The sequence below is a fragment of the Episyrphus balteatus genome, chromosome 1 (genome assembly GCF_945859705.1).
Source record: "Episyrphus balteatus chromosome 1, idEpiBalt1.1, whole genome shotgun sequence".
Lineage (NCBI taxonomy): Eukaryota > Metazoa > Arthropoda > Insecta > Diptera > Syrphidae > Episyrphus > Episyrphus balteatus.
The window spans coordinates 19,054,406-19,077,945 of NC_079134.1; the positions used below are offsets into that span (position 1 = coordinate 19,054,406).

Consider the following 23,540-nt stretch of genomic DNA (forward strand, 5'->3'; position numbering starts at 1 on the left):
TACATTTGGCATCGTTGGTACTCCCCTGAAAATAGATGTTACCTTTTAAATCGTTCAATACTCACATTGAATTGGATTTAAGTATTTAAATCTGAAATTCACAAAATAAATTCTGTTGTGTCGCAGGGATCCGTTTTGTCTTCCTAATTATTAATAATTAAATACTGTGTGAAACATACATATGTATACATAATATGTAGGTTATTTATTGCGTATTGAAAATAAATTGTAAAAGTTTTAGATTCTTGTGTCGGGAAAACAACGCTTAACTTTTGAAAGTGTAACATTTGTGTTAATCGTAATGATATGTAGATCAGCTTGAAGCAGTTTTTTGTTTTAAAAAAATTTCGTTCAAAATGCCATTAGTGGAGGGTTTTATTCAAAAATTACAATAATTATTAGTAGAGTAACTAAAGCAAATTATTAGGGAACCCGGCCGAACAGCTCTGATTTTGACGATTTTTTTTTTTCAAACGTAGGTAATTAAAAATACTTTAAAGTCTATAGATTAAAAATTGCCGGTGTTGCCGTATTGTTTTTTAAAATTAAAATTAATTTTTTTTTAACAGAACCATTTTTTTTGCATAAATTTCATAAAACAAATGATAGCAAAAGATTCTCAAGGTAATTTAAGGAAAATATATAAAAGGCAGTAAGGGACAATTTTCCATCGTTTAAGCGATAAATGCAATTTTCTAACATTCTGACCTCAAACACAAAAAAAAATATTTTGAAAACAACGGCAACACCTACAAGATTTTAATATACATTTTTAAAAAGCCAGAAGCTCATTCTTATCTCTTAAATTTAAATCCACTAAATTTAATCAAGACTTTTTGAAAAAATGGTCCTCAAACTCAGAATTAAAAAAAAAATGTTATTAGAAAAATTTAAAATGACTTTTTTCCAAACTTTTTCTAATAAAATATGAATTTATTTAAAAAAAATTTTTGGCCATAAATATTATCAGAATTTCGAAGCAAAAAAGGTAAAATATATCACACTTTTGAAAAAAAAAAAATGAAAAATTACTTCAATTTCAATGGTTTTTTTTTATTAAAACTGAATTTTTACATTGAAATAATTAATTTTCTCAAAGACTGTGGTAAATAGGAACTTTAAATTTTTGCTATTTAACTTTCAACAGTAAGGGTTATTAAATGAATAAAAAATAATTTTATGTTTAGATGTTGAACTTTAAAAAAAAAATAAGTTACATTTTTTTTCAAAACTTTTATTAAAAAAAGTTCTTCGAAAATGAAATACTTTTTAATTTTTTTCATAAACCGTAATACATATTGACATTTCCTTGTATAATTTGAAATCATAATAAATGCGGCCAAAAAAAATTTGAAAATAAATGCATTTTATATTACGACCAAATTTAAAAAACGACATGTTACAATTTTTTCAATAATTTTTTTTTTCAAAAATCTGAGTTCAATTACCATTCTTTCAAAAGCCGTTCATTCAATTAACTTAATTTTAATTTTACATATATGACTAAGCTTCTAGCTTTTAAAAAATGTATATTTGAATATTGTAGGTGTTGCCGTTGTGTTCAAATATTTTTTTTTTGTGTTTGAAGTCAATTAATAAGAAAATTGCATCTATCGCTTGAGCTATGGAAGATTGTCCCTCACTCCCATATATTTTTTTTCCTTGAATTTTCTAGACAATCTTTTGGCATCAATTAATTTATGAAATTTAAGAAAAATATTTGAAAAAAATTTGTTTTTGTTCACAAAAATCTTCAATTAAATTAAAAAAACGGCAACACCGGCAATTTTTAATCTATAGACCTTAAAGTATTTTTAATTACCGACGTTTGAAAAAAAAGATCATCAAAATCTAAGCTGTTCGGCCGGGTTCCCTAATATTGCCAATTTTTGAGCTTTAGTTACTCCACTATATAATATTAACACAATATCTTAAAAGTGATTAAAAAAATATTTTTAAATCGGTAACGGCGTTCGTCATCTCTATCTCCAGTAATAACCGCATTTTTAATTTATTCTTTCTGTGTATTCAAAAAATACTTGGACATACATAGAAACATTTAAAAAAAATTTTTTCTTGTAATCCATTTATTAACTCTTAAAGAAAAATTTTTAAGTAGTGCTAAAAACAAAGTTATGTACTTAGATTTCTTCGTTGTTCTGTTTTAATGTAATTTTTGCAACTTAACCCTCTGTCGGCACACGGGTGCGAATTTGGCACCATAAAAATAGAAAAATAACAATTTTTCAAAAAAGTGGGTGTTAAAATGTCTCTAAATGATGTTGAGAATATGTTTTTTTTTGAAATTGTGAATACAATATTCGAATTCCTCGGAAAATTCTACATCAATTTCATATCTGTTTTCTCTATAAAATATGAGACATAAAAAATTTCTAGCGACATGAAAAAGTAGAAGCCAAATTCGCACCCGTGTGCCTATCACGTCACAAAAAAGAGGTGTGCCTACAGAGGGTTAATTATACTTTTTGAGTTATGGAAGCGTTCCCGAAATGATTTTCCGGTTATACTAATTAAAACACTCTTTTGGTATGGATAGGTAATGTGACAGCTTTTAATACATTTTCAAAATTCAAAAACTTTTCCACAAATCCATACTGGGACGAGACTTTACTCAGTATGCTGCAATAAATTTGAAGTGATATCTTAAACTATATGTAAGCTCTTTTTCTTTATGGTATTGTCTTCTGTTTAATCGATGGCTTTGTTGTTTTGTACATGTTTACTCCTGCTGAACAAAAGGATATCTATGCCAAAAACCACTCATCAATCACTTTGAAAATTCCCGTTCACGTAACAAAATTTCGTTTAAAAGTGAATTTTTCCAACCAAAAAAGTCAATATTGGTCAGAAAAATTAGCATTTAAATGATTTCGTTTCCTTTGCCCTTTCACTTTTACTTTTTTTGTAGAGTAAATTTCCTCTTTCTCGGATAGGAAAGGTATAATAAATTAGATACCAATGCAGGTGTATAGCTTCAAAAACAGAACGTATCAAAAGAAGCAGTCATAAAAATTCTCTCAAGTACCTACATTATATTTTTCAGAAACACGATTAAATTTAACTGTAAGTCATTTGTTTTAAAAGTGTATTATTATAAATTACCCAAAAAGATGATTGAACTCAAGCATAAACATCTCTCATCAAATTAATTGAATTAATTTGTTGCAGAATCTGAACAAAATTCATTTTGTATAAATATTTTCCCAGATTTGTCTTCAAAAAAGACCGACAGAACGAACCGAACATGTATATTTTGGGAAGAATTTTATTTAAACAAGTATAATCTGAACGTCAGATATATCAATATGCATGATAAAAGAAAAATAAAAACTCAGCAAACAAAACAATTTTATACCAATTAAAAATACAACTACTGACGTCACATTAGCGTCGCGAAGACGATACACGGTCGTGCGTCTTTAGTGTGTTGACAACAGAAGAAATTTCATAACAATTTAAACATTAAACTGTTACTAATGCATGAGTGTAGTACCTGAACTTAAAATATCTACGTCAAAGTTTATTTTTATATCTCAAAGCACACAAAAATGTTTAAGATACATTTTGAAAAGACTTGGTTCCTATACTTTTTAAAAAAATATTTTAAATTAAATACTAAACAAGTTTAAATAAACCTACATATATTTTTAAAAATCTGCATTCATGTAGGGAAATAAAAATTAATTACATGATATAAAAATAAATTCAAAAAAATTGAGTACTTTTAGTATAATGCACTAAATTTGCTTTTATGTACTTTTTATTTCTGTCCCAAAAAAAAACGAACTTCTTTTTGAGCTCTTTTCATTAAAAAATTATTTTTACCGGCTGCTGATGGATGAGTGGCGTTTGGTTGGTAAATATATAAATACACCCGAATTGCCTTGGTATTTTAAGACATCCTACATAATTCTATGATACAACCTAAAATCGACGTCATCAACCCTTGAGAATGTTTAATATTATTATTATAAGGGAAAAGGAAACAATGTTGCGTACAAGAGCCAAAAGTGCGTACGTGATTGTTGGCATGTTTTTCTTGTTTACATTTTGAACTTCACAACAAACATCAGCTGTTTGGTTTGGAGTTTATTTTGGTACTCACGTATTTTTCAGTGGTTGAAGTTGTTTTGTTCAAATTTGAAAAAGTTTGAATGATTTTTGGAAGAAGGTGGTTCAAGTTGAATGAAGAAAAGAAATGCTTGACTGGTTTGCCGGAACTTGGTTTTTTGTTTGTTTGCTCCCGGTATGGGTTATTTTTATAGTCGAGTTACCTCTAAAAATGTAAAATTGTATGCTCTTAAATATTTGATTTGCAAATTTGGTTATTTGACTTGATTGCAAAAGTATAAATAAAGTTTGTCAGTCTTATTTATTTTCATTTAAATTAAACCTTTAATTTCAATAACAATATGAATGCATAAATATTTATATATATAAATACTTAAAATAGAATTTTCTATTTGGTTTTGTACCTAATAAATATTATAACAAGTAAGGTACCTTACCTATAGTTTTTGAAAACAATCAAAACATGTTTATTTTAAATAAAATTCTTATAAAAACCATTATTTTAACTCGCAATATCTAAAATGAAATAAACATAAACAACTCAGCAATTCAAACAATAAAAACCATCTATTTCTTTTGAATTAATTAAAAATTTTAAAAGTGATTTGGCGAAATGCATTAATGATGATTAATCATAATGTGTGTTTTTCATGAAAACATACCACTTATAGAGAAATAGAAAAACATGAACACGGTCAGGTTATTCTAATGAAAAATTCACAAAATGTAAAATAAATATAATTTTGTTTGTTATTTTGATAGAAATGAATTGTGCATTGTGTTATTTTTGACCACTTTTCAGAAACTACGTATGTATATAAAAAAAATTGAAAAAAAAAACAACAAGAGAACTTTCCAATTCAACTCATTTTCTTATGATAGATCTCAAGAAAATGTATACTACATTTTAAGACACTTTCGATATTATTTAATTTTTATTGTAAGACATGTAAAAATCCAAGAAAAATATAAATAATATTAATACCTTAAAACAATTGACTTTAATATCGTCGGTCTCATAAGAAAACCTCGTAACTCCACTTTTTTTCAAAAATGACTTTTGAATGCCATTCTTTAGAAAATATGTCAGCGGAGCAACCCAGAAAATTTGGGGTCATTCCGAAAACTCTAAATAAACTTAAATTCAATTTTGCACAGCGGGTTTCTTCCCAACTAAATTTTGATTTTGGGAGTTACGAGGTTTTCTCATGAGACCGACGATATGTATTAAAGCCATTTGAAAATCATTTTTGGAATTATAGAAGTGTTCCGGGAACGCTTTTTTTTTGGATAGGTATATTAGATGGAGTAAAATAGAAGTGAAATAAATTTGGATAAACACCGCACTATTTTCTATACTTTTAAATTTAGCAAAAAGCTTAAGAAAACTTAATATAAAGAATGAAATCGATTAATTAAATAAACACCATTTAGATATTTTATTTAACACTACCAAAAGCTTAACCATAAGCAGATTAAAGCAAGCATCTATTAATTTAAAACCAAAAAATTACCAAAACATTATACAACTTATTGCTATACAAATGCAAGTAAGGTCACCAAGTGAAGGCATTAAGATAGTAGATAGGTTGGTAAAAAGAAATTCAAAACATTATATCGAGGGAAATTCATACGATGCGAAAAAATAAATAAAGAAAAAAAATAAAATGAAATAAAAAAAAACAAAACAAAACAGAAAATAAAGAAAAAAACAAAAAATAAAAACGAAACGAAAAATGAAAAAGAACAACAAAAAAAAAAAACAAGAATCAACTACATGCTTATAATAGATAAATTATTCAGTTGTATTGGTCTCTTGAGTTATTTTTAGACTTGTTTGGGGGCTTTATATTATGCGGGGGTTCATTAAGCCGGTCATTTCAAATACTTGAGATTCTGAAAAGCCGCAATAAATATAACAGACAACAGCAATAGCAACAAAATAACAACAAAACTAATACTGCTTCAATAACAACCGTGTTGTCGTCTCGTTGTGGTTGTTGTACTGTTTTAATTTTTTTGTTTTGTTTTTTTTTTTTTTTTCTTGGTAGAATTTTAAACTTTGAATGAAAAAATACAAAGATCTGATTACTTTTTTTTACTGAATAAAAAAATATGATAAATTATTGCGCTTAATGCCATATAATAATTTTTATTGATTATTTCATTTTAAAGTTATGTAAGAATAAGTACGTAATTGGCTTGAGTGTAACTAAAGAATGAGAATTTTGTAAGATGAAACTTGAGTTATTGTTTGATAACTTTAATGCGATTCACTTATTTTTACTTAAAGGTCAAAAGACATAAAAAAACACTTCACCAACAAGTTTAAGGAATTTTAAAAACTGTAGCTTGAGCAATAGATGTCCCTATTTATGTTTGGGTACCTACTCTTTTTTCAGTAATCACAATTATTAAAACCGAGAGAGCGATTTTTTTTAGAAATCCAAAAATTTCCATTATTTATGTACATTTATGTACATACATATGTATATTGGGCTAGCATCACAAATTTAATAAGAAATGTATTTAGTTAGTTCTTTGAAATTCCCCTGTTACCAACCAAAACAAATTAGAGTAACCGGCAATATTATATCTTGAGAATTTCTCACTTGTTTTGCAGAAGTTGATTTCAAGGTAGGTATCATTCATTCTTTAATATTGTTTGAATAAGAAATTAACACAAATATCTATATTTGAGTATTTCCATGGTAACTCAAATATTACAATCGAATTTTATGAGCTATTTTAACAATATTTTAAAACAAACAAAATCAAAATGTTTGCAGATGTTTTAGTCAGTTTTTCAACCGCATTTTAAATATTTTTTATAAAATAAAGTTTAACTCAGCTTTCATTTCTAATTAGCTAAAGATCTGAGCCACTGGTATACAAGAAGAAAAACAAATTTTTGGAGTACTTTCCTAACAAATATTGTTGTTAAAGCAGAAAACTAAAAAAAAAAAGACTATTAAAATGTTTTATAAAAATTATTTAAGTAGGTAGATATACAAAAATTAAACTTGAAAGTTTTACCTTAACCATAAACATTCTGAAATAACTCACGAAGTAAACAAAGCTTCTTTTTCCATATCAGAAATGCAATTAACGATGCTCCTTATTTTTCAATTTTATAAAAGCAGTCTCGTCAATCCATTTTTCATTGCAATCGGTTGAATAACCAATATGTATATGATTTTTTATTTTTTTCGTGCAAAAATTAAGAAGGTTTTTTTTTCGAGAATCAAGTTCCTAAGTGGAAAAACTATTTCAAAATAATAAAAAAAAATCCGATAATGTGTGCAGTTTTTTATTTCGACGCTAGATGGCGCCCCAAAAGGGTTAAAGTTTTTTCTCATTTGAAATAGGTATGTACATATGTATATGTTGACTTATGAGCCCTTTTTTTAATAGCCTTAAAGTAAAAATGTTTGATGAGGTTCTTGTCTACAATAAAACTATACATGCCCTTACTAAATCCCTGGTCCTAGAAAGATGCTTTTTAACTTCTTAAAAACGACATTTTTATTTTAAGGCTATATCTAAAACAAATTGACCTCATAAGTCAACATTGTATATAACTTTTTCAAATATGAAAAAACTTTTATCCTCTTGGGGTGTCATCTATTGTCAAATAAAAATCTTAAAAAATTATTTTTTCCATTTAGGAATTTTATTCTTAATAACGAACGCCCTAATGTGCATAGATCATTATTAATGAAATAAGAACACATTTAAATTCTTAATTCAAAATGTGTTAGAATTCTTTAAACGTTCTTGGTAAAGCAAAGAAAAGCTGTAGGTATTACTTACTTTTGTACTTTTATCTTCTATAACATGAGTTAGCCAATTTAATGAATCAGCATAATCAAAACTTTATTACAGGTATTTTAGAACCATTATTTAAAGTTCATTTTTAATAAAAATCTCAACATATTTTGTCACTGGAGTAAGCACTAATCTTTGGATGAACCTGATAAGTACTATTTTAAAAGGTTAAAGCGTTTAAAATGAAAAATTAATTTTAATATCGACCACACCCTTTACACTAGCTATATATTGCGATATAACGCAAAGCGAGTCAGCTAGGCTTTCGTTGAAGTATTTAAACACAGAATAGCAGGCAGATATAAAATCCAGAGTATTAATAACTGCTTCACTTGGTAATATTTTCCTTACGAAAAATTAAATTTAGAAGCCCAAAAATGACAGCAGCTGAATGAAAAAAAAAAAATCGGTCTGGATATGGAGTTTATTTTTTAACCAACTTAAATGATCCCTAATGCACACATTAAAAACACTGTCATGATTTATGCCTTTCTTTTTTTTTATAAAAAATAATGTTTAACAAATAAAAAAAAAAAGAAATAGGAAATCAAGTAACAAATAAAAATAAGCCAACATGTGGTCAAAATATGTCATTGATGGGGCTTATATTTTTATAAGACTCAAATAACTGAACAATAATCTACCCAATGTATAAATTCTTCCTTCTTGCAATGAGCATTGAATAGACAAAAAGAAATTGATTTAATGCTCAAGGAACAGACAAAAAGAAAAATAAAATTTTATGAATTTAAAAACACACAATTTTAAACTTTGTTTTCGAATCCTGTCTTCTTAAACACAAAAACTGTCTAGCTAAATCTTAAATAAGTTTGTTAGAAAATCAAACATTCCGTATTTGCATCTTGTCACACTTTAGATCACTTATTTCTATTTACTTTAAATTAAATGCCGAGTCATAATAAGTAAGAATTTATTTGCATTCTATGTGTACAATGCACATTATATGAGAAATAGTCTGGATGGGAAGTAGAAAAGTTAGCAAATAATAAAAGTCCCCCATAACAATGTCTTTCGTTTTACTATTTTATAATCAAGTACAGACGGCTACAAGTTTAATTAAAACTAATTTAGCTTTTCAATTATTGTAAATTAATTTTTGCTTTCATAAGTAATTAACTCTAGCTGGAACTAATTATCTCTACGCTAATTGAAAGAAAATACACTTTGACTAGGTAAGTAAATTCTATAAAATCAATCTTTAAAGAAATTACGTCTATTCACGAATTTCATTGTCCATCCATAAGGCCATATAATAGGCTATTCTATTCTATCTCACTCAAGTTAGCTTAATTGATTTGTTTTTATTCATTCAACTGATTTTTTTTTGTTGTTGTAACCCAAATTACGTTTTTGGTTAGAGCGCAGAATCTAGTTTAAATACAAAAAAAAAAATAAAATCAAACGCCAGGTTCACAATTATTATTCAGTTGACGATGAAAATGAACACTCAGTCAGTCTATCTATACTTCTATACTAGAAAAACCTGACATCCAAGTAAATATAAACAAACTACGTTTCACGTTATTCAATTACAACCCAAGTTGTTTGAATAAAAAAAATGAGCGTTAAGTAGAGCCGCAAGGTTTGGATTTTGTTTTAAAAGTCACAATATACTTTCAACCGGTGCAGTTTGCCGGTAAAAATGTTATTTTTTTTTTATATTGCATAAAAAGAAGAAGAAAACAAAATACAACCCAATAACAAACTTAAGGTTTGTTTTGCGTCTTATTTTATGATTTATTGCTATTGAATGCACGTAGTAGCAAACAAAAACTGGAAATACCTAAGATAGGAAGATATATAACCAGGGTTGCAAGAAAATTCGCTACTAAAGTATCAAATTGGGTATATTTGCTTTAATAAGCAATGTTTTTGCTTTAACCAGATACACTGTTCTTTTAAAAACATTCAAACTTAAAGAATTTTTCTACAACAGGTATGAAAAATACAAAATTTCAAAAAATATCACCTAAGGATTTTTTTTCCATTGTTAGTAGATAATATTTGATTAATTTAACAAATTTTTTTCTTAATTATGTATTGCAATAAGTGTTTATAAATAAAATGTGTCACATTTTGCTTGTTGTCGGTACTCGGTATATATCTTTAGATAACTCATAACGGGTGTATTACATCTTTATGAGCTTTAGATAACAATCAAACATAAGATAACTAACGATTATGAAGAACATTCAAACATTTGGTAGTCTATTTGTTTTTGCGTCAATCTGTCTGGTTTTCTGAAGGTCTAAGTAAGCTTAATTTAATGGGTCAATTTATTTTAAACTGGGTACTATCTTGTTACTCAAGAATTTGTATGTTTTTATTAATTAAGGTGGCGCTTATATCCAGGCTTGAGTTTCAAATTTTAGTTCTGCTGTAGATAGGAATAGCTAGTACATTGGTCTACTGAAATATTAACAATAAAATTACTTTTTTTGGCATAAAAAAACAGTAATTAAATTTCAGACTTATAAATGCGATATAAAAAAAACGACACCAAAACTTAGGTTTTTTTTTTTTTTGTTTTTAATTTTTAATGAGCGATTTTTCTGAATATTTTATGAATATCATCATCATCATCATCTTTGAACAACAACTTGGTGTTTTCACCAAGTCTATATTTTGTTTAATTTATTTCAGTCTTATAAAGTTAGCGTGAAATCTTACTTTAACATTAATCCAGTCTTTAATGTTCTCACTCATGTCATAATTTTCACTTACATTTTCCATAAAGTTGAAGTTATTAAAAGCAACCAGACTTCTATTTCAGTGCAACTACATCGCTGACCTCAAAAATCATTAATTTATTTCCATTGAACATTGGGAAATACTTTTTATGGTCAAAATAGTGCATATTTTATAAGCAGAGTGCTTCTAGAAGCACAATGGATGTAGATGTAGATAGTAGGTAGTTCTGATCTGGAACAGGTCCCAGAAGTTTCTAGTAGTAAATATTAACCATTATTGTGAAATAGTTTTATTTTTCCCTTTTTTAGTGAGGAAAGAAAGAACAGACATAAAAGAGAGAGGAACAAAATGTTGCTTGTGAGTGAGTTGTCATTGTCATCCATGATAACATGACACCTTAGAATATTTTGAGGATTTTTGCTGTCAGAATAAAGATAATATAATTTATTTCACAATCATAGGTGCTAAAAATGAAAAATCTTCCAAAAAGTACCAAAAGAAGTAAAAGGTTAGTTAATAAAATTGAATTTGAAAGATGACTAACTTATTTATTGGACTACAATTCAAAAAAACAGAAACCTGATTGCATTTTCAGAAAAATTAAATTATTCATATACATGATAAACACATGGCAGATTGATTACCTAGCTACTCCCTACTCGTATACCTAATGCTTTATAAAAATTCTCATTTCACATGTAGAAAAATCACCCAAAAATACGTTTTTTTTCCTGATTTTTTGTTTGATTACATTTATATAATAAAAAAGCCGTGGATTACTCTTCACTTTACTTGAGTAAGTTACTCAAATAAGCGAATTATAGAAAATGTACATATTTATCTAAGTAACTTCGAGTAAACTTCATTTTTGAAGAATTACCCAACCAAATCAAAAGTTCGTCAGGTATGTAGGTAGGTATTTAAAAAAAATGTCATTTTGCTATAACCTTTCGAGACAAACCCAGACTTTGACCAAATATAAAATTGAATTTAATTAACTCATGGAATTCATTTGTATATCAATTTTATTGTGAGTAACATAGGACTATTTTCGTTAAAATGAGCAAAAGTGGAACTACATAATTTAATAATAAAATGAACCAATGGGTCGCACGTACTTGCTCTACCAATTCAAATTTTTTTTTCGACACGAAACCAATACTTGCCCTATAGATACGGTGACCATCCGTCCCGGTTTACCCGGGACTGTCCCGTATTTCTACAGCTTGTCCCGGGATTTATTTAAGAAACCCGGGACGTATAAGTGTCCCGTATTTTGTAATTTGTCCAGTGATTGTCCCGTATTTGTACACTCTCTGATTTTTGTATTCAATATAAATACTTTGTACGGAAAACAAGAAAAATTAAAATTTTTCTAGTACGCTGCTGAAGGAAAACGAAAATTTTTCTAAGTCTCCAAAGTAAAAAAAAAAACGATTAAAAACTCTCCATATATTCTAGCACAGGTAAGAATTTCGTTGTGCTGGTTTTGTATGAAAATTTTCGTTTTGCCTCTAGACTAGGCTTTATTTTTTTTTAAATGTTCGTCAATTATTTAGTTCCAGCTTCTGTTTGTTAGGTTGGTACACCAGGAAAAATGTTTTCGAATCAAGAACAACATATGGAAGAGTAAAGAACCCAGATAAGTTTCAAAACTTTTAAGGACATGTTAAAATGTGTGTTAAAGTTCATACAATTTCAAAACCATTTAAATAAAATGTTAATAAACCATATCTCCCGATTTTGATTAAATAAAATTTTTTTAGAAGTTATTAACAGACATTATTAGAAAACCATTTTCTTGATTTCTGATTTCGTAAACGACTTAAATGATTTCAACAAAAACGCTCCCATAAAATCGTTTAGGAAATCTTGATATAAAAAAAAAAGAAATGAAAACTCATTTAAAAAATGGCTTCCAGAAATATGGTCACCGCTCCTATAGAGCAAGTAAAAACTGTACCAACAACTTTTCCACGATGGCGGCTACTCCCGATTCCATGCCCATGTTTTGACAACCAGACCAGATGTTTCACAATTTTTATGATTACAAACCTCCTAACAACTTAAAGTGATTGTAGTACTTTTAACCCTCTGTAGGCACACCTCTTTTTTGCGAATTTGGTTTATACTTTTTCATGTCGCTAGAACTTTTTTCGGTCTCCCATTTTATAGAGAATCATATATGAAATTGATGTAGAATTTTCCGAGGAATTCAAATATTGTATTCACAATTCAAAAAAAAAGTATTTTCAGCCTTATAAAGACTTTTTATTTTTGTCCTGCCAAATTCGCACCCGTGCACAGTGCGTCGAGTGTATGGAGGATTTGGACAAAAATCAGAATATAAAAAATTTGTGTTTTTTTGAATAAGAAAACCTGCAGAAACACATATTTATGGTATATTTCATCAAAGTAATGATAAATTTCACAAAAAAATAATAAACAATTAAATAATATCGAATGAGAGCTAATTTTACAGGCAAAATGAGAAAATTGTCCAAAAAATGACAAAAGTGCAATTAAATTCCCCGATATTTTGGAACAAAATATTTTGAAAGGCGCTTTAGTATCCACAGCATTTTGTTTTCTTAAAATAAACTCATAAAGCACCTTTATGCTAGAAAATTTTACAATTTAAGCCAATTTTTCGAAAAAGTTCTTATTTTTTAGTACTGAAAATGAGTCTACAAAAATGTAAATACATATTTTGAAGATGAGCAAGTATGAGCAAAAAAGGTGAGCATGATAAGAAAGTAGAAATATAAGGGAACCTTGTGGCATTCAAGATTCTGCTACAGCTTGTTACAGTCTGATATAAATTTAGTTTTTGAGTCACAAAAAACAGACTTTTTTTTGGTTATATTTTTTAAATACTAATTTTACTTTACAAAAACAAATTGACATACACACCTGATCTTCAGATAATCATTTTGATAATTAACAAAAAAAAAAGTCAAGAACATTTGTTTTCACTTAAAAATAAAATGCACGACTGGGTCGCACGTACTTGCTCTTGTAGTTCAAAGCATCTTTATCTTAAATATCTATTGGAAATTTAAGATTTTGTGAAGAAAAAAAAAAAATAAAAACAAAAAAAAAAAATCGAAAGTTAAAAAAATTCAATTTTTTAAAAATTTTTTGAAAAACTTTTTTTTTTAATTTTTTTTTACATTTTACACTTCAATACCTATGATGTCTGTAAATTTTGAAAAAATTGACCTATGCTTTGATGAAATATATGGACTTAAAAAACATGTCAATTTTTGAAAAACGGCAACGCCATATTTCCGCTCTTGGCATTTTTTGAGAAAAACTAAAAACGCAGTTTTGTTGAAATCAATAAGAGTACTGCGCACACCAAATTTAAACGAAATCGTTAGAGCCGTTTTCGAGAAATTTGAAATACCTCGAAAACGTTATATGGGAGATATGCGTTAAATTGGAGATATTAAAAAATTAAAAAAAACGGACCTAGGGAATTACGTAAAAATCATCTGTACCAAGTTTCAAGCAAATCCATCCACCCGTTTAGGCCCTAGCTCGATGTACAGATGGACGCACAGACGCACAGACGCACACACGCACAGACCGACGGACGGCATGACGAAAACCACTTTTTTGATCTTCTCCATCATCGTAATGTTGGTTTTGATTAAAACCTCGATTTTTTTTTTCTACACGAAACCAATACTTGCCCTATAGAGCAAGTAAAAATGATAAACATCAATTTGAACCTTAGCTTGAATAATCAAAATATCATGAAAAACACCACTTATCTTTTTGAATCTTATATTTAAGCAGTGAAAAACTGTGTTTTATTATTGTTGAATATAAGCCCTACATGTGAAGCACTAGTTTTTCATCATATAATAGACTTGATTTTTTTTATTTTTGTCCACTGGTCAACGCACTGTGCCATGTGCCGACAGAGGGTTAAAATTGATTTGAAGCTTTATGCATCTCAATTGCATCAATCGTAAGTTTAGAAAATACATTTATAAACCATGTTGTAAAGTACTAAATACTATAGTATAGCAATATTAAAAAGTAAAAACTTTTTCATCACTGACCTCAGTTACTTTACTGTAGCTGTAGTAAGTATATCCAAAAAAAGAGATAGAGAAAAAGTAGCAAAACAGCTCTTCAAAACAAAAACATAAAAAAATGAAAAAAAAAAACAAAAAAAAATAACAAGAACTTGAACTGCATAAAAGTTTTCGACCCCAAAAAAGATACGGGGACAAGAGGGTATTTGTTGTTTGTTGATGAAGCCACTCACTATTTAAGCTTACTTGCTTACTATAATAAAGGTAGTTTGTAGGTAGAAATGCCTACTCATTTTTTTCCATTTCATCAAAACAAAAAGCTCTATTTAACGATGCAAAGATGGAAGAAATTCTTATTAGTTACCTTACAAATCGTAGGCGTAGACAATATAAAAGTAGACGATATTCATTCAAGGTAAAATAAAAAAAAAAAAAAACGAGGTGCGAAAGAGTGGGTACCTATTTTTGTATATATCACGGCTCACGGGTAGTTATTAAAGTAGGGTATGTATGTAGATAGTCTGTTGTTGTGAATATCTACCCAAGCAAATACGAAACTCACAGACGACGACCAACGACGTCCACGGTCTTATCAATATTTTATTTATTTTTTTTTCTTCATGTTCTTCACAACATTTGGCTAATTTTCCTGTTTCTAAGTCAAAAAAATATTGTATTTTTGCCAAAAATAAACAACACAAAAAACCAGAATAAGAAAAGAAATATTCAAAAAAAAATAAACTTTCCACACTTACCCGCCAGCAACCAAATGAATGATAGTGTCGCGTTCTCTTTGGGTCATGTCTTTTTTGTTGTCGTCTTTTAACTTCTGCCGATTTGATGATTCTATTAAACTTAATTTGCTTTTTGTTGGTTTAACAAAATTTTATTGAATGATTTTTGATAAAACTAATTCGATTTCAGCTCAATTTTTGCATGAATGACGAGGATACAAGAGAATCCCCCGAGAACAAAAAAAAAGAGCGAAACAGCGAGCACTTGTGCACTCGACGATTGAATCTACATAATTCTCCGCTCACGACAAGAAATTCCAAGATAAAATTTTCTTTCTTTCACTTGTTTTTTCAAACGCAAATCAAAACAAGAAAAACTTAAAATATTTTTTATTTATTTTAATCAAAAATTAAATATATTTTTTTTTGTACAAAATTTTGACAAATTCTCTCCCGAATTTCGTTGGATTATGTAATTTTTAAGGGACGCTGGTGTAAATAATTTGAGTTTCGATTATTCTCTTTTCTTTAGGGAATTATCAATTCAATTTAATTCCGTTATTTGAGCAAAATATTAATAAAAATTCATATATGTTTTGGCTTATTTTTCGATGTTTAATTAAAAAAAAAAAAAAAAAGGAACTTGCAAACACAAGAGGGAAAATGTGTGTTTTTTTTCACTCGTCGAAGTCGTTGATGGTTTCTCTTTTTTTTTGTTATTTTCGATGTGGTTTTTCTTAATTTTTCTTAAATACGATTGCAATTTAAAAATTCATTTGTAAGGTCAATCAATATTCACGATATTTTTATATAGCGCACAATATTATTTTCTTAATAAAAACAATAAAAAGTTATAAATATTTTAAAAACTGTTTGTTGGGGATTCACGTGCAGATTGGTGCTATTTCTCATGAGAAATGTCGAATGAGTTGAAGAAATTTTTTGGTTGAAGTTGGGTTTTTTTTGTTGGTTGAACAGAAATGTCAGTTTATGGTTGAAATGAAGTTGAATGGAGAAAGGCACTGCCAGATAGGTAGAATTATGGTTTGGGACAGAAAATTTTTAATTGCGTAGTGAAAAAAAAAATTTTTGCAGCAAATCGTAGAGAGTGTGTTGCTTTATTTTTTTCAGATGAGGAATGGAATAGAATGGCGTGATAAAACAATAGTTTATCCAGAATATCCAAAACGCAATTAATAAAGAAACAGAAATGGCATAAAAATACATAATGTCAATGATCACTATTCGTGAATCGTGATCCTGATGAAAAGCAAGATCACGATTCGTTCACACGAATCGAAAAGCTTCGCCACACAGCAAAAATCGACTCGTGAAAAGTCCCCATAACGAAAAAATATCATTCAGTATTCTGTCGAAGCCAAAATAGCCCTGTTCCTTTGGGAGGTGGCAAAGTACCTACTACTAGTAGTTTACTAGAGATTTTCAATGGAACGCACTTTTAACGAATTCAATACAAATCGTATCTACTCGGGAAGAAGAGCATGATAATAGATGATAGAACAAGATTAAAGCCTAGTACGCTGCTGATGTGAAACAAAAAATTTTCAAGTCTCCATAGTCGACAACGAAAATGCTTACGAAAAATATCATCGAGTATTTTGTCGAAGTCAAAATAAAAAAATTCAAAATTAATTTAAAATCAAGAAAAATCAACAGAAAATAATTTTTAAAGGCTTGGCCACACCGGACGGTATGCGGTAGCGGTACGGGTAGAGGTAACGGTACTTGTATGAAAAAAATTCCAAATTGACATATCCACGTTCAGATGTGTAATTTTTTTCATACAAATATCGTTACCGCTACCCGTACCTCTACCGCATACCCTCCGGTGTGGCCAAGCCTTAAAGCAAGAAATAAAACCGCAAACACTACTCTTGGAGTCAAGAAAAATGCACAGAACAGTAAAAAGTAAGTGACAAATGAGTGGAAACTCTCCAATTTTCCGCCAGAGCTGCGTACTGAAAAACGAAAAGTAAAACGAAATTTTTCGTTCAATATTTCGTTAACGAAATTTTGTATGGAAAATTTCTTTTCGCTTCAGCAGCGTACTAGGCTTAACCAAAACAATTACTATAAGTTGACTATCACCTCCAATGTAACAGGGCTTATGGTTGTTATGTCAAAAGATATGTTTGATGTGTCATTGTTAGAAATTGTTGGTTTTTTTACAAATCATTTAGGAACGATAGTTAGATATTGTTAAACTGTCAAACAATAAAAAAAATTGTTTTGAGAATACTTTTATTTGCATAATTGTAACAAAAAATCATTTGATCAAAATAAATTCTCTCCCATCATAAAATTACAAAAATCTCTATTTATTTTCATTTTTTCCGCTTACCATATTCTCTCCCAAATTTAGCCAAGCTAAAAAATTAATTCAAAAAATTCAACCGATTTGTCAGTGCCCAGCTCCAGCCAATAAAATCATATTTTTGTTTCCAACAGCACGTTAATTGTCTGTTTTAATTAAGTACGATGAGAAATGGAGAAAAAAATGTCAGCTATAAATTAGGGCGCCATCTTTAGACTAGACTTGAGGAAAACATTTTTTTTTCTCTCCTGAGCAGTTTTATTTATGAAATAATAGATAAATTTATTTTTCTAAAATGTAAGCCTTCTGCAACATTTTAAAATGTTTTCCGCTCAGAAAACCACCAAACACCACCACCACCATCAAGTTTGAAAACGATCAGTTTTGTACTTTTTACTGAATTCTACATATTTCACCACACCAAAAACCAATTTAAGAGAAAGTTTAAACTCTTAGTTAAATTTTATAGTCGAATTTTACGACTATAAAATTTATTCGCCTTTAAACTGGCTATTAAATTGGTTTTTGGTATGGTGAAATAATGTAGAGCCACATGCATAATAAAACATAGCTAAATTTTGTGAGGGAAAGTTTACCATATTAGGTTTAAGCCAGAATTATAATTGTCGGATCGTCGGATGAAAACGGAGAGGAACAGCGCTCGCAACCGCACTCGACGGATGAAAACTTGTCGAAAATACAAAGAAAACAACAACAATTGACAGTAGCTTCCGACTCCATCCGCCAATTATGGTTCTGGCTTTAGGTTTTTCCATACAAATTTGTACAGCTCATTAACCAGATTTACCATTTAACTAGGATTACCACGCTTACGTGGTTTCATGAATACCATTAGTTATTATATTTTGCAATTTTGTTGACATTAGCTATTTTAAGCTATTGCGAACTTTTTAATACTCATTTTGCAATTATAGTTTTTTTTTATGTAATTTTGAAAAAAACCAAGTAGCAAGTTATACTTAATATTTTTATAACCGTGTTGGGCAGCAATTATTGTTCATTGACAAACTTAAAAAGCATCGAAAGACCAATCTAAATAATGCCAAAAATATTTTTTCAGATTTTCTATCACTCACGTCTAAAAAATATTCTCCTGGAGCAACGCCAATGTGGGTCTGCTACTTGCTAATTGATTGAAGACAAATTTCCCTTAGATACATAGTTTATTTTATGAAAATGGTTGTTGCATGTGATAAACAAAAGCTAAAAAATATACACAGATGGCGCTTAAAACATAAAAACGAAAAACTGAATAGCATTGCCATTAACGTAAAATATCTGAATAGGCGCTGCCAGCTCCTTTAAAATTAAAGTAGTTTATATAAATAAAATGATTTTCATGCAATATCGTCATTTATGTAGGTCTTTAGAAAATCTGTTTCAAAAAACAGAAAATTACTTTAGCAAAATGTTTTGCAACTTAAACTCAACCTAATCGCACTATAAGCTTCAGTCTTTCTTAGAAGTAGCTTGGGCAGTGTCTATGAATATGGCCCAATAAGTTGAAATTAAAAAAATCGATTTAAGTTAATTTTTTGATGAATTTTTGTGAACCATTTAAAAACATATCAATTTTACATGAAAAAATTACTTCAAATATTATAATATCGGAATGAAGTAGAAGCAGAGTCCGACTCAGGACAACACGACTTTGTACACCCCGACTCACGACAGCCCGATTCAACCCACTTCTTAATTCATTTTTTAACCCTCTGTCGGCACACAGGTGCGAATTTGGCAGGACAAAAATGAAAAGTGGTCACAGAAAAGTGTCTTTATAAGGGTGAAAATACATTTTTTTTGGAATTGTAAATACAGTATTCGATTTCCTCGAAAAATTCTACATCAATTTCATGTATGATTCTCCATAAAAAAGTGAGACCGAAAAAAGTTCTAGCGCTATGAAAAAGTATAAACCAAATTCGCAAAAAAGAAGTGTGCCAACAGAGGGTTAATTGAGTCTTAAAATGAAATGTACCTTATCATTTTAAAGAAGAATGTCAGAGGCATTTGAGAGTGGGGTATTTTAATATTTTAAACATCCATTACTGACTGCTCGATATAATACACACCTTCTTATGAAAACGTAACAGTTCTCATAATAACGTGTGTAGGTATTTAGAAGTTGAATCCGTCTTCGTTTCGGATGCTATGGATTCTATCATGGGTTATCTATGGTCTTCTATGGTTGTAGGAAAAACTTAAGTTCGTGAAAGATAAATTTAAAGATAGATTAGTTTTAGTCCGGAAGAATAGCAGAATAGCAGAATTCGATCAAAACCAATGACCCAACACAAGGTACCGAATCTTTAACATAATCATTGTTATTACTCACTATTTGAAGTTAAATGAGTAAAACCAATTAGCCTTTTTAAATAATATCACCGATGTTTTTATTGTTAATTTAGATTTATACAACATTTTGTACATACATAATAAATTCAAATAAATTTCATACATTTTTTTTGTTCAACTAAATATTTGTTTTTATTTTTTAAACTTAACAAAAATTTAAACATATTTTTTTTTTTGGGAAAAACTAAATGTTTTTTTTTTTTTTTAATTTCTTACATAATAATAGGTAGGTTTTTATTAAATTACTGTGTTGAATAACATTATTCTAAAATTAAGACAAAATTTTTCACTAACTGTCTGATTGTTTATAATTACTCGTACTGTGTAAATAAAATGATTCTATTATATTTTTTTTTTGCGTTTCAAGATTAACTTTTGTTTTTATTTTTATATTATTGAATTGAATATGTCACTTTTTGAAATTTGTGTTTTTACTATTTTTTATAAAGAGAATTTTTATTTAATTTATTTATTTTTGTTAAGTCTGATTAATGGATCTCGTTTCTATATTTTATTTATTTTTTTTTTAATATTTATTCTATTCGATTTGCAATAATGTCTTGAAAGTAGGAGTGTGTGTGTTGCGTTAGTTATTCTATTTAATTGCTAAACTTAAATTTTAAAGTGTTTTTTTTTTTTGTTATTAGTTTTTGTTAAATATTTCGAAAAGAATTCTAATATTTTACATTTTTTGTATTATTTGCTATAGACACTAAAATTGTTTATTGTTGTTTTTTTTTTTATTCTTTTTTTTTTCTTGATGATTTATTTTTTTTTAGAAATTGATATATTGCTGTTCGGTTTATGAATTCAAGTTATTTAGTAATTTATAAATATTAAATAAGATTTTTTCATAAAAAATAGAAAATTGTTAATACAAGATAATAATAGACAATAATCTAAATTTCATACTGAGGGTGAAGTGAAAATTGAAACAAAGCACTATATAAGATTTATATTTATTTGTATACATAATTAAATATTTTTTGTTGTTGTTTGTTGCTCATGCTCATGGAATGGAAGTCTTTAATGCATACCTATTCAATTTTATTTTTAACAATACAACAGAAGATATTATTTATAAATTTAAGAAAAGTAAAGCTCATTATTTTTTTGTTTTATTTTTTTTAGTATAAGTTTTATATATTTTTTTTGTTGTATTTACAATTTTAATGTTTGTAATAAAATTAGCTAGTGTAATTTGAATATTTTTCTAAAATTGCCCTTTTCATGTTTTTATTTATTTTTTTTTTATTGTTTTCTATAACGTATAAGTGTGAGCCTTAATTAACATTATTTACCTAAATTTTATCATAAGGATGGAGGTGTGATTAAAGCGCAAATATCATTGCTAGAATTATAATATAATACTAGTATTTTTTTTTTTTTATAATAATTGTATTAGTAATGGACCATTGAGAAGTTTTATAATTTTATTTGATGTTTTTTTTTTTCGAATTATAAGAAAAAGATTTAGCTAAGCGTAGGAAGTGAAGAATTGAGAACCATGTGAGTCTTACCTATTCATTTAAAGTTTTCAACATTTACGGCCATATTATTCACTCTGGATTTAGTTTGGATTAAAGTTAATTTTAAATCCAATCCATTAAATTAGAATTTAATAAATCCAAGGATTTTTTTTTTTTTTTGTTCATATTCATATTAGCCCTGATTTTTCAATCGTCAGTTAGACTATCAGAAGAATAAATGTCAATATAAAAAAAAACTATTGAAAAATTGGGTCTTCAAAAAAATTATGTGAATATTCAATAAATTTTGTATAATTTGCATTTATCTTAATTTTTCCTTTACAAAATACTTGACAAAACAACTGAACACTGTGAAAATGAATTTTACATCTGGATTTTTAAAAATAAACAGACCTCCAGAGAGCAGTTCAAATTTGTTTGGATTTAACGAAATTGGATTTAAGTTTGGATTTATGTAGTGAATATTATGGAATTGGATTTATTTTTGACATTTGACATTGTTTACATCAATATGTATTTTTTAAACTAGTGAATAATATGGCCGTTACTCTTTTTGTATGGTAACCTTCATCAATCAAAATTTAAGTTTTTTGGATTTAAATCTAGCATCTCTAACCTATATTTTTTTCTATTTTTGCTAGAAATTGAAAACGCCCTAAAGAGTTATGAAAAATTAAGTCATACATTTTTTGACTTGAGATCTTATTGAATAACGGCAAAGAAATGTTCATCTCTGTTAAGCCCTTCGGACTCGAAAATTTCGGACGTGAAAATTACAGATCCCATCACTGGGCAAGTTTTTGAACTAGGGACTCAAAAGTTAATCAATCTTCGGGTCTCTGAGTGGTTAAATGTCAAAATAAATTGTTCCAATTTAGCAACTTTATTAGAAAGTTAATTGGAAAGTAAGTCGAGAAAAATCTCTTTCCAACGTTCAGATTATTATATTGACTAAATGTTTAGTTCCAAAGTTCGTGGTTTCTACTTATCAACTGCTAATTCACCGCGAATGTTCACAGTATCAAAATAATTGTTGTACTCCAGTGTCTTCGTTCCTGTCCACCTAATTGAAAGCATTTATTTCGTCCATGATAAAAAGAAAACAATATGCTTATAGTAAAAACCAAATCGCCATTTTGAAAAATTTATGACGCAATCGCCATCTCCGAGTTTGACAAGCGAGTACGTTTGAAAATGTTCACTTTTGTTCCTTTTCACTTTTCGAGCCAATGTACATAGACCTTAATTCTGAGTAAGATGGCGATGACGTCAAAGCGAGCTGTCAAAAATCTATGGAGCATACCTTATCTTCTGTTTATCATCATTTCGTCAACGATAACACGATAGGTCTGTTTGGTTACTGCCGAAAACAGAAATATTTCTTCTTTTTTCAATATGTTTAACCCGATTCCTGTATGAGTATACGTTTATCATTGCTCTAATCATTATACTTGGTCTTTAATTTTTGATTTGAATTTTAGTTTGAATACTGACATGAGTTTATTTTATTACATATCTTTTCTTTGGATATGGTAGAGTACTAATAAATAGATGAAAAAGAAAATCTAGTACTATTGTCATCATTAGTAGTTAATTCTTAGAACGAGGCTTATGCTTCTGTCGTCTATTTTGGTATTTGTAGGGAAAACTCGAATAGCGCTTTTTTAATTTCCACAATATCTCACTAATTGCGCCATTAAATGTATAATCGATAAGTACAAATTTGAGTGCTTCTTATACACGTTTTCACACCACTTCAAAAATGGATGGCCTTAAAACGAAAAAGACAAGAAGAGCTCCGGAGAAACTTACTATGATAAATAGAGTTAATATATTTTATGTTTTTACCTCCAAAGAAACGGGGATAACATAATAATAATAACAGATGGTAGCAGGGTTCGGACTTCAGTTTCAAAATTTCGAA

The 23,540-nt window shown here is 28.3% G+C and overlaps 1 protein-coding gene across 3 annotated transcripts in view; it reads right to left on the bottom strand.

Moving 5' to 3' along the window:
- Nucleotides 1-16,342, bottom strand: part of LOC129906304 (mitochondrial carrier protein Rim2) — a 29,705-nt gene extending 13,363 nt beyond the window's left edge. For 2 of the 3 annotated variants that reach the window (XM_055982005.1, XM_055982004.1), the window contains exon 1: nt 15,437-16,342. In XM_055982005.1, the coding sequence (XP_055837980.1) occupies nt 15,437-15,483 (47 nt within the window). In that variant the 5' untranslated portion in view covers nt 15,484-16,342. The remainder of the gene's footprint in view (nt 1-15,436) is intronic. The other variant, XM_055982006.1, reaches the window with a different exon arrangement.
- Nucleotides 16,343-23,540: the final 7,198 nt, after the last annotated feature.